The sequence below is a fragment of the Nansenia antarctica genome (genome assembly GCF_963989245.1).
Source record: "Nansenia antarctica genome assembly, chromosome: 3".
NCBI classification, from domain to species: domain Eukaryota; kingdom Metazoa; phylum Chordata; class Actinopteri; order Argentiniformes; family Microstomatidae; genus Nansenia; species Nansenia antarctica.
In genome coordinates, this window is record NC_137688.1 from 58,277,092 (window position 1) to 58,289,943 (window position 12,852).

Consider the following 12,852-nt stretch of genomic DNA (forward strand, 5'->3'; position numbering starts at 1 on the left):
GAAGTGGTCAACCTCACCAAGGAGCTGGAGGTCAGCAAACGCTATAGTCGTGCCCTGCGGCCCAGCATGAATGGTAGGAGGATCGTAGACGTCCCGGTTACCTCTACTGCAGTGCAAACAGATGTAGTGGCGAGTGAGCCTGCTGAGGAGGACACTCCTGCAGTGTTTATTAGGAAATCTGTCCTAGAGGAGAACCATATCATGAGCAACCTGAGGCAGAGGGGTCTAAAGAAGCCAACAGTGCTGGAACGCTACCCCCCTGCAGCAGCAGAGCTGAGAAAATCATGGATACCCTGGATGAAAAAGAAGGATGCAATCACCATGCACTCAGACTATCCCAGAGAAGCCAAGCCCTCAGGTCAACGGCGGGTCATCTCCACGACCACCTGAGCTAACCATGTCCCAAAAGCCAGGCCAACCACTGCACATCCGTGTGACCCCTGATCATGAGAATAGCACTGCCACCTTGGAAATCACCAGCCCTCGCGCTGAAGACTTCTTCTCCAGCACCACTATCATCCCCACCCTGGGCCTACAGAAACCTCGTATCACCATCGTTCCCAAGGCCACCACTATGTCCTTAAAGACCAAGGCTAGTGACCCTGAGCGGGCCAAGTCTCCAGTCACCATCACCACCATCTCCAGGGCGAAGTCCCCAGATAGGAGTAAAGGCTCCTACTCAGACAGACCCATGTCACCTGTTTCTATCATCACAGTGAGCACCACCCCGGTGATTGAGGCGTCAGCCTCCCTGGAGCCCCAGGAGATGACCATGGGTCTTGCTATGCTCAAGGTGACCCCAGAGAAGCAGACCACGTCCGTCCGAAAATATAACTCCAACGCTAACATCATTACCACAGAGGATAACAAGATTCACATCCACCTGGGCCCACAGTTCAAGAGGCCATCAGATGGTAGCAGCAATCCAACTATGACAGTCAGGCCACTGAGTGTGAGCACAGAGAGCAAAGAGGCCCTCACAGGCACAGTGCTGCGCTCCCCTCGTCACCCCAACACGACACCCGGGAAGTCCACCCCCAGTAAAGTGACGAGCAGCATCACCATCACCCCCATCACCTCTGCACCCTCCAGGCCAACTCAGTCTGTGGTGAGTTTTAGCACATACCCTCTCTCTCTCTCTCTCTCTCTCTCTCTCTCTCTCTCTCTCTCTCTCTCTCTCTCTCTCTCTCTCTCTCTCTCTCTCTCTCTCTCTCTCTCTCTCTCTCTCTCTCTCTCTCCCGCCATCTCTCTCTCCCCTCTCTCTTTCTCTATGACTCTCTCTTTCATCCTTTTATAGTTATGTTTCAACAAGGTGTGTCTTGGTACAAATAGAGGCTTTTTCCAGAATGTATTGATTGTAACCAGTCTATGTGCTAGGATACACCTGGTGGCCCTACAGTCTCTTAACAGTGTAATAAAGTTGACAATTATGTAACTTTTTTCTTGGCAAAACATCTAAATGATCTCCAACCTTCTATATTTCAGTTGCTTCTGAAATGTTTCAAAATGATATCAGGTGGTGTCTGCTCCCTAGATAGCACTCTTTCCAGGTATAAACAATTGAATACATTTCTTATGTATGAACAATACTAACACTGGAATGAATGTACCTGCATATTCCCCTGTAGAAAGGCACTCTCAAAGGGTCTTGTGAGTTTCTACTGGCACCAACTGACATTCCTCCTCCCTTTTAACCACAAATGGACCAGTGATGACCAATTTGGATGTTTAACTAAAGTGGGCTAATTTGCACATCAACAATATGACCAGCATTTATCCACTCTAAAATTCAATTAATTCACCATAAGATTTTGGGAGAATACTTTGAAGCTTTAAAGCTTGAAGTGTATGGAGGACTGATCGTGCCACAATGAAATACAATACACACATCGAAATGCAATACATGTGTACTGAAATGCAAATTCAAAAATACGGAATATTTGTGCCAAAATGAAATCAAGCCGTATTTTGAGATGTGTACATTGTATTTCGAGATGTGTACATTACATTTCAAGATGCGTGCATTGTATTTTGATGTGAGTTTTGGCACAAGCATTATATTTCGATGTGAGTTTTGGCACTATGTAAATTCTAGTCATGTTATAGGCTGGTTTCCTCCATAGGGGAGTGGCTGTTTGGAACTTGGCTAGTTAACTCTAGCAAACAAACCCACATCACATCAGCCAAAGTAGTGACAAATATAATTCCATGATTCGAAATGTAATGGCATGCTCGTGCCAAAACTCACATCGAAATGCAATGTACACATCTCGAAATACAATGCACACATCTCGAAATGTAATGTACACATCTCTTAATACAATATGGCTATTTTGGCACAAATATTCCATATTTTTTCATTTGCATTTCGAAACACGAAACACATGTATTGCATTTCGATGTGTGTATTGCATTTTCGATGTGTGTATTGTATTTCATTGTGGCACGATCCGTCCACCATAGAAGTGCACCTGCCTCTGCCCACCGGGGCCGGGGTTCGTATCCCGGCTCGCCAGATCCAGATATGGCCGAGGCACACGGGAAGCGGCATATTGGCCAGCCGCTTCCGAGGGCGGGATAGGAGTATTTCTGGACTAGGATCCGTCGCGCAACACCGCCCCCGTCTGGTGTCGGAGTAACGGTACTGGGCTCGAGGAGCCAGTCAGCCTAGTCTGCCTGGCGGCCTCCTCTGGGACTGCCGGCCACGGGGTCGTGCGGCGGATCCTTCGCAATAGGCAGGGGATAATTGGATGCTAAGTTGGGTTAAATTGGCTACCAAATTGGGTGAAAAGGGGATAAAATCTGAAAAACAAATAATAAAAAAAAAAAGAAGTGCACCTGCCTAAATGTTATGTTTTGCCATCACGTTGAAAGGTGAGCTATAAATATGTCACACTGGATTTCATGCAGCTGGATTTAAGAAGGCTGCAGTGTTCAAGTGTTCAAAAGATAAGAAATGCAACAAAATATTGCAATATTAATGCCAATCAATATCCAAGATGGCCAACCCTGGTCATCCCTCTTGATCTGGTGTAAATGTAATGTGTAAGTATACAGCTTGCCAGCTTGAATGTGCTTCCAACAAATACACTTCAGTTCAAAAGTGAAGGTTGTTGTTTTTGTGACTGTCCTAATGGATATACTTAAAAACCCTTTTCTGTCTGTACTTTTGTCTTATGTTGTGTGATTCCTTTCAGCCCGGCTCGGATGTGCAGTCAACTCGGGCCGTTGCCACACGAATCCCTATGTCAAAAGGTATGAAAACAGGCAAGGCAGTTCTGTCTGTCTCCACGGTGACAAGGTTAGAGACACGAGCTGAGAGTCAGTCAGTGAAAATTGAACTGAGAAAGTCGTCAGTCTGCAGCTCTACCTCCACAGGGGGGGGGGAGTGCTGAGGGCCACACGCTGCCATGGAAACGCTTCATTATGGACTCGTGATTCAGTTCTGACCAGTTCTGTTTCAGATTTCTGAATATTTAACAGGCAATGGATCTGCCCTCAGGCAGGAGATACACACATATACAAAAATACAGCATAGATCTATAACAATAGACATGGAAAATGTGCCTTCTCCAAAAATGTTATCATTTTATTGTAATTATGTATGTTTTCAAGAAGAGTTTTATATACATGTTGATGTTGATATTTCAGTCATTAGTTAAGATAAGAGGGAATTTCCATGCACGTTGTTTTGTTTGTTGATTTGCCTGAATGCAATGCTTTTTGTTTTCATTGACACACAATTTTACTAATCCCTCATCTGGGTTTCCATCCTGGGAGTAGTTGTTTGTTTCACAAGTCATGTTTATTTCACCATTGCTTATGGAGGTTTCCGAATACTGTAGCTCTATCACTTTTGTGTGTGAAAGTGATTTTGATCATTCATCAACCACAATAATTTGTGCCACTAATACAAATAAAGTATTTTTCTTTGCCACTGTTGTTTATACTCAAACACTTTTCATGGGATTTGGATGTAATGGAGCAGAAGTATTGATGTTAAACAGAGGAGAGTAACAAGGAAACCTCCATAGTAGTTTATCCATGCTGCTTTTTAGTGTCATACAATATCTGTTAGTTAGCTTAAAGCATGATCTGCATACTATGTTGAAGCAATAATAAAAGCCTAATCTATAAGATTGCATGTTCATCTGCTTATATTAGCCATAAGAAAAGAATGACAAAAATGTATTACAGTATAGATGTATTTGGTCATATTCATCAGGAAACAAAAATAGGTCCACATACAGAAGATGCAAATAGCATAATATTTAATAACTTCTGCGATTTGTAAGGCAAGGGAAAAGAAGTTCACACAGCAAACATCTCGGCTGAAGCCTTCCTAAGTGTGTGTGATAATATACCTAATTTCTAGCGCCTATTCATCAATACTGTTGGAATATTGAGTATAAGAGTAACCTACAGGATGTCACATGCAAAAGTTTAGATTACCCAATTAGGAAGCGGAAGAGTTGAAAATTAAAAACAAAAATGAACTGTTATGACAGTAAAATAATACTATTGTTTAGCACAGTGCTTGTGTCATGGATTGTGCTAATGGAAAAGCCTTTTCCATATATTGTCATGGAACTTACACAGTGGGCGAGAGACCACTAGAGTGAAAACAGGAAGAGACAGGTCATGTTTTGGCCCAGGCTCATGATATGATCTAGTCCTGCTGTAAAGAACTCTTGATGCGATTGACAAACCTCCTGAGGACCCACCGCAGGATCTGGGAGAAGGTCTTATGTGTGCTGCATTATCTCATGGCTGGATCTTAGAAATTAACTTGTTTGGTCTATTCAGGACCATTTGGGCATTCCATGTATATACATAGAGTTCTCATGGTTACATGTACGTTTGTGTTTTCTACCTCAAGAGCATAGAGGCCATACACATTTTTGCCAACAATCATTGAAGCTGGTGTTTTTCAAGTGGATCATGATCCAAAATGTAATGAAAAGAGGATGTCAAAGGATTTTCTGAGGAAAAACAGGTCGCAGGTCTGGATCCAAAAAGGAAATTCAACACAGGGTGGTGATGCTCTCATCGTTAAGACTTGATTAAACATACGTAATTTAAACCAAGTAATTTGGAAATACTAATTTCTACAAGCAAACTTCCATTCTCTACTGTGATAACAAAACCACTAACAATGGCTACAATTAGAACATTTCCTAGCATGAATGGATGAACACAGGTTTACATAATCAGTGAAATGAGGCAAATAGGAGACATGCTGACGTAACGGTGCAAGGGAAGACAGGCCTGAATATATATATATATATGCATCTGTATATGCAGATGGAGAGAGATGGGTACCAGACTAAATGCAAGGCAAACAGGAAAGTGGTGTGGTTCATGTTGGGTCTCAATCTGAAGAGAAACATCTGTAAACCAGGGACAGTAAACATGAGAAAGCTGAGACACACAGATTCTTGACATGTGAATTACATTTCATTCAGCTGTGGCCTGCACATGTTCACCTCAATTCCCCTCAGGTTGTTTGACTGAGATTCTGGTGGATCCATGTATTAACATTGTGAGGTTGAGTCTAATGATCTACTTGTGTAAGGCTGGTCTGATCAGTACATTTCATGTAAGAACAATGTAAAGAACATGTAACTTGGAGCAAATGCAAGCCTGAGACAATAGATCCATGGTATAATCCACAAGCATAATACCACCACCAACACTGACACTGCTCTATGCATTCAAGCCTTTTGATGCCAAAGCTCATTCAGCACACAATTTCGCTATTACTTCACACCACTCAATCATCTCATGTGCCCCAATTAACAAGCATTTGGCTGCTGACTAATACAGTATTACATCAGTAATGTGTCAGTCTGTTTATGTTTATTTTGCACACATTTCGAAGTGTGGTGACCACCACGTAGGACCGGGTATAATGAGCACAACCAAGGTAGAAACAGACACCGACCACAGGGAGCAGTTCAGCCGCACTGGCGTATTTAATCAAAAGGATGTCTCTCAACAAAAAGGTTAACGTTCAACTGAGGCTTTTTGTGACCTCTCAATAAAGTTTCCACAGGATATATTCCAGGGGAAGGCCTCGGCCTGCCATAGGCCAGGGGTAGTAGGGTCGACAGGGGTTAGCTCGGTGGGTGCGGGTCTGAGAGGCTACAGGCTCCCCTGTATCGCTGTTGGGCTCTCTCTCTCTCCGTCTCCATCACAGGCGGTGCACAGGAGGGGTCTGGCGGTAGAAAAAACACATTAATCAACCTTTATCAGCGAATTGCTCGGCCGGAGGTCCGGCTCTCACCCGGTCCAAACGTGTCGCCTGTTTGTAGCTCCCTCCTTTGTCACAAAGGTAAGCGTCAAGCCCTGGCTTTGTGGCAGCTCCCCTCCTCCTTATGTGTGCCTCCTGTGAGGGGGCACAGGTGTGGCCTGTCGGGCTAACGAGCCTGTGGTGCGCTTCCCTGGGTCATTTGGCTGATAGTTGACAGAGAACACAATAAATAAGCAGTGCAGGAGGAGGCAAGAAAACCCAAAAGGGAGAATATGTGGTGCCTCCACCTAATAATCGCCAAGAGTGTTATAAAGAACACAAAAATAACATACAGAAAAATAACATAAGTACATAAGAGTGATGGCAAACTAGTAATAATAATAATGCCAAAATATGAATCAAACAGCAATACCGAAGTAAAAAAAGAAAATGTGAATTTGTGATTATGTGGTGTAAATGCAGATGTGGTGTATGTGTGTGGATGTATGTATGTAAGTGTGTGCATGTATTATGCATACATGAGAAATATGGTACAAACAAAGATACATAAAGAACATATAAATAAAATAAAATAAATAAAACTAAAAACTAAAACTGTCTATAAGATCAGGTCATATAGTTTGAAGAACCAATGTTATCCTGACATTATAAGTTTACCACTGTTGGTGCTATGTATCATAAGAACAACATTTGCGCAACATTACAGTACATACACCTGCCAAGTTTAAAGTTCAGCACAGATGAATTATGTAGATACTCATAATAACTTTTGTCTGACTGACAAGAATCAGTTAATCTAAATCAGTTTTGACTCAAGTGTATACTGTACCAATGAAAAGGAATACAAAGAAACACAGTGATGTACAACAGAAGATTCATGGATGAGTCTATAATATAACCTCATGCATCCGCAATTATCATTTCAATGATTTTTTCCCCATACAGGAAATGTTGTGCACCATGTGATTGTTGAGCCTAGATGAGAGTGTGATGTGGAACTCCTTCAACTTCTCTGACAACTGCCCTGCCCTGCCACGGAAGCCTTCTCTCATAGTGTGTCCAGAGCCACCAGCAACCACCCGCACAGTATACAGTCAGCAGACTATCATAGAGATGATAACCGTGTTTAACCTTGGAGAACCTAATGTGAATCTCTGTGGGCTTTGTGATAGCATTCCCGCTACTGTAGGTTCTGGCATAAGGCCACATACAGTAAGAGCTGGAGATGTATGCAAAGTGTACTTGTGGGTAATGAAAGAAAGGAAAGATTCACAATATTTAGATCAAGAGCAAAAGTAATTCAAGTAATTTAAATCCACCATATTCCTCAACGAACACTATGTGCATCCTCTTCAGATACAATTGAGTGTGGAGAGCAGATTGCTTATTCATTACTGTAGAGGGCACTAAAAAGACATTTTCGAACATTGGCTGCATAGATATAGAATGGATATTCACAACTGTTTACAGATAGGACACAAATTAATATTGGACTCGCCACCAGATAAAGTAAAAGTGTTTTGAAATGTTTATTCTCACTATTTTGTGTGTAATACCATAGCACAAAGAAATGCAATTTTTAGACCATTCAAAGGCTAAACTCAGATCAGCATATCTTTCAACTTTTATCAGCATGATAAATCTAGATCTTTATGATCATTCATTCATTCATTCATTCAAATACTATGCATAAAAACATGTATCTATTATTTTTCCTCGGTTGGCCTATATGATAAGAAGATATCATCCTGACACCTTGTCATGAAATTGCTGTTATATTGAGTGCTTGTGTAGAAGACATACAACATCTGTAGACCAGAATTATTATTATTATGTGAGTGGGATGTGCTTTTGATGCAATACATGACATTACACAGTACAGCTATACCCTGAAAAGAGAATTAATCATCTCTTTTTGGTGAATTTACAGTAATCCACATCCCAATCCCAATTAATACTTCTAAATCATCAGCCTCCTCTTTTTGATATTGGTTTCTGATTACTAGGCCTCTGGAAATGTATGATAGCTGTTCTGATATAGGCCTAACATGGATTACAAGTACATAATTGTATTGTCAAAGGAGGACTCCTATACCCCCTGGTGATGAATTTGTTTTCAATAATAAACATTCAGACAGGAATTCTTTGTCATTATTAACTCTTGATTTAAACGCGGAGATGAATGATGAAGGGAAATTCTATATATCTCATAAGTGATATCCATTATTTTTAAATCCCATAATAAGAAACGCTGATTCCGTCTCCTGAATTGGATGGCTGCAACCCAAAGCAAAATGTACATTGTAGCACAATGAACCATCTCTGATTGTAACATGTAGGATAACCAATACAGTATCTCCGATGTAGGCTACTGTAGATAAGAAAAGTATTGATGATGTCAACGCGCAACGTACGCACTCACGCTTCACGTGAAGTTTACAAACTTCCTGGCTGGTTGGCTCGGTGACAGCTGTTTGGCTGTCTGTCTTGACACAGCTAGATCTATTTATTCCGAAATAACAGAATATTATACCACTTTAGCTATATCACAACACATCTGAACTTTCCTATATTTGTCATAACCGCGGGTGGCAGGTTAGAATAAACAAATACGGAGGTAATAGCTGCCACTGGTTGTTTATAATCGCATCACCAGTTAGCCATGATGGCGTCTAGCTACAACGCGAAGGAGGAAGACGGTATCGTCCCTGGACCCGGCGACGGGACCATCAAGAATAAGAAACCGGACAACACCGCGTTTAAACAGCAGCGGTTGCCTGCATGGCAGCCCATCCTGACGGCCGGCACGGTTCTGCCCGCTTTCTTCGTTATAGGTCTCATCTTTATCCCTATCGGTATCGGCCTCTACGTCACGTCCAACAACATCAGAGAGTTTGAGGTGAGGAGGACAAGATAGACTCACCACCAAAAAACTGTTCGACGTTATCTATTGGAAGGTGAAATAGCAAAGCCAATAATGAGCTGTCAATATTTTAGAAAAATGTTAAAGTCATGCTTAGAAATTGTGCACATCTTGTTGCAGATTGATTACACGGGAACTGACATGTCCAGCCCATGCTTCAATTGCTCCCAAAGCTTTAACTGGAACAGCACAAAGCCATGTAACTGTATATTGCCTTTCACTTTGGACCATCCTTTTGAAGTAAGTATGAAGCATGATGTCTCAGGTAGGCCTATGCTGAATAGGCTAGGTGCACGATCTCCACTACTTCCTGAAAGGCACTTGGCATGAACATATCCTGTCTCACTCTATTGGTTTAATTGATTAATCAGCTGTGCAGTAAACTGTTGGAACACACAGTGCACAGCTGATTAATCAATTAAACCAATAGAGTGAGACAGGATATGTTCATGCCAGTTGCCTTTCAGGAAGTAGTGGAGATCGTGCACCTAGCCTATTGGTGCGTGTCTGTTGTGAACACTGTGCTCACCATGAAACTCGAATCGAATTGCATTATTTTGTGACATAATTTGTGTCTTAACAGAGTAACGTTTTCATGTATTATGGACTGTCCAACTTCTACCAAAATCACCGGCGCTATGTCAAATCCAGGGATGACAGCCAACTGAATGGAGACAGCAGCTCTCTAATGGTACATGTTCATATTGAGAAAGATTGATTGGGAATTCTGTGAATTAGACATGTGAGTGGCATGATATAGGCTACACTGCAATGAACTAGGACAGGAGCAGATTTATTTTTTAACTTATAACTTATATTTAACTTATTGATATTTCAATGGTACCCAACTTCCCTCTCTTTGAAATGATCCGATCATGTCAATGCATTTGTGCCATATTTTACTTGTCTGCTTGTCCACAGAATCCCAGTAAAGAGTGTGAGCCTTATGCCCGTAACGAAAACAAGCCTATTGCCCCATGTGGTGCAATTGCAAACAGCATGTTTAATGGTAAGACATGTTTGTCCTATAGAGTAGATCTAGCATGAACAAGTAAAGTAAATGCTGGATTATATGTAATCATTGTCTCCTCTCTTATAGACACTTTGGATCTGTTTTACATTGACCCTAATGGCACAAAAATCGCAATTCCTTTGATGAAGAAGGGCATCGCTTGGTGGACAGACAAGCATGTGAAATTCAGGAACCCAGGGGGTAACAACCCCAACCTCACATCTGTTTTCCAAAGTGAGTTCATAATGTAGCAAAGACACAACTTAACAGACATACAGATGTTTTTAAAGGAGCTAACTGTCTTCTCTTCCTCCAGGTAATACCAAACCCATCAACTGGCGGAAGGCTGTCTATGAACTCGACACAGACCCAGAGAATAATGGATTCATCAATGAGGACTTCATTGTGTGGATGCGCACAGCAGCCCTACCAACTTTCCGCAAGCTCTACCGTATTATCCAGAAGAAGAATAACATGACTCCAACTCTTCCTCGTGGCAACTACACCCTGGAGGTCACCTACAGTATCCTTTTAACTGAGAGCTTTACAAATACAAACAAATTACAGCATGTTTTAGTTTGTGGAACAGGTTGAATGTATTCATTCTCATGGTAACTTTTTCAGGTTTGACTTGAACGTTTTTCATATCTGTCTCGATTCTGGTGATTTCAGAATTTGTTTTCCTTGTTATTTGTTAGGGTTAGAGTTGTTGTGTTGTTGGACAAATCTCTAATGAGTCAAAAGCTTACAGGTTCAAATATTCCTCAACGATTGAATCCAGACTATCCTGTTCGTAGCTTTGAGGGCCGGAAGCGCATGATCCTGAGCACCATATCCTGGATGGGGGGCAAGAACCCCTTCCTGGGTATTGCCTACATCACTGTGGGCTCAGTCTGTTTCTTCCTGGGTGTGGTCCTGCTCATCATCCACCACAAATATGGAAGCCGCAACAACAGTGCAGACATCCCAAACTAATGACATCTTATATGTTGCATGCTGGCTATCAAAGGCACGACCGGTGACTAAATGTTACCAGCTCTGGTCCCTTGTCTGGCTTGTGTAAGTAGGAATGGCCTGCTTGTCTGTATAAGAATGGCCTGCTTTTCAATATTTTAGAGATGGCTACAGTCATGTGTTATGGGAATGTCAGGAGAGCTCCAATAACCTGGAGATTCTCTATATTTACTATTAAGGTCAGAATGTTATACAGTCATGTACTGTTGGATGTTTTGCACTCAAGCCATGATTCATCTCTTGTGTCTTTTAAGAATGTTGAAAACGGTCTTGCCAGTATCTTTAAGCTATATATCTAGATAGATAGATACACCGAACATAAATATAAACGCAACACTTTTGTTTTTGCTCAAAATTTTCATGAGTTGAAATCAAATACCTTTTTCTATGTACACAAAAGGCCTATTTCTCTCAAATTGTGCTCTCAAATTTTAGAGAAATCTGTGTTAGTGAGGAGGAAAAGTGCTCACTAAGACAGATCTAAACTAATTTGTGAACACAATTTGAGAGAAATAAGTCTTGAAAAAAAAGTAGGTGAAAGTCTTAGGTCTTTGATTTCAACTCATGAAAAATTGGAGCAAAAACAATAACAAGCGTTTATATTTTTGTTCTGTGATAGATCGATACAGTTTGTATATATGGTATATGTAGCGCTGTTGTAATCCAGAGAAAAACATTATTTTATTGATGTTTATTATTTTAGTTTACTGCCAGAAGATGAGTAGGTAATTTAAAAGAATGTTTCAATGCATTCAGAAACCTTCTTTCTTTGGTCACTGAAAGGCACATATGTCTGGTCTGTTTACACTGTGCACATGTCTTTCAGGTCAGATATAATGCTCTGCTCAATATATTCTGTTCAGCTGTCTATTATGAAAAATGTGCCGTCAGAAGTGAACATTACACAAATGGAACATCACTTTCAAGGTTTGAAGGGAACAAAGCATTTGATGTTAGAGTATTATATTAGTTTTTTTGTTTGTTTTAAAATTACAATTGCCACGAATTGGTGATCTTTTTTTGCACTTTAGAGTTGCCATAGCGTTTAATGCCTGTACATTCATTCTGGAGACTATTCATCTTTTGCTTGACGACAAATAAAGTTGTGTTGGGACAAACCATCATTTTGTTGTCCTTTTTATTTCAGTTGTTTGTATTTCAGATTTTTTATAGCACAATGGTCCAGTTGTTTGATGACACTGTTAACCAAGGTCCACATAACAGATTGTAATTCTGATGAGTAAACTGAATTCTGTACTACAAAATCTCAGTTGAAGCTAAGTTTAGTGCAATGCTACAGTAAAACCAGTCCATATTCAGTACAACAGAAGGTGGACATGCATGCACTTGCTGGCATACTTATTTTTCACTTGGACCTGGAGGTAAAGTTCACGTCTTGAAATGTGTGCTAAGATACTCAAGACAACAACATTGCATGAAGAAAATAAACTAGCTGAATGAGGATTGAGGAGACGTTCTGATAAAGAACCCAAAACTGTAATGTTAATAAACACAACACCATGGGCAGGTATCTGACATTTTCTACATCGAGTTACAGTACAACGCCACAGCACACTCCAACCCAGTATGTGGCGGTATGTACCAGCTTTAGTGACGTGTTAGTAAATCCAATGAATAAGAAAGTAGCGG

At 41.0% G+C, this 12,852-nt stretch overlaps 2 protein-coding genes across 2 annotated transcripts in view; both read left to right on the top strand.

The window, feature by feature from the left end:
- Positions 1-3,395, top strand: part of filip1b (filamin A interacting protein 1b) — a gene marked incomplete at both ends in the record, with an annotated part of 13,627 nt that extends 10,232 nt beyond the window's left edge. Inside the window, 3 exon segments of the mRNA XM_080525251.1 lie at positions 31-324; positions 326-1,108; positions 3,198-3,395. Coding sequence (XP_080381377.1) covers positions 31-324; positions 326-1,108; positions 3,198-3,395 — 1,275 coding nt within the window.
- Positions 3,396-8,709: 5,314 nt separating this feature from the next.
- LOC308152157 (cell cycle control protein 50A-like) lies at positions 8,710-12,326 on the top strand. Its single transcript, XM_080525076.1, has 7 exons — positions 8,710-9,152; positions 9,297-9,416; positions 9,760-9,867; positions 10,098-10,185; positions 10,276-10,422; positions 10,505-10,711; positions 10,970-12,326. The coding sequence occupies exons 1-7, from the start codon at positions 8,916-8,918 to the stop codon at positions 11,161-11,163; spliced, it is 1,101 nt and encodes a 366-aa protein (XP_080381202.1). The 5' UTR covers positions 8,710-8,915; the 3' UTR covers positions 11,164-12,326.
- Positions 12,327-12,852: the final 526 nt, after the last annotated feature.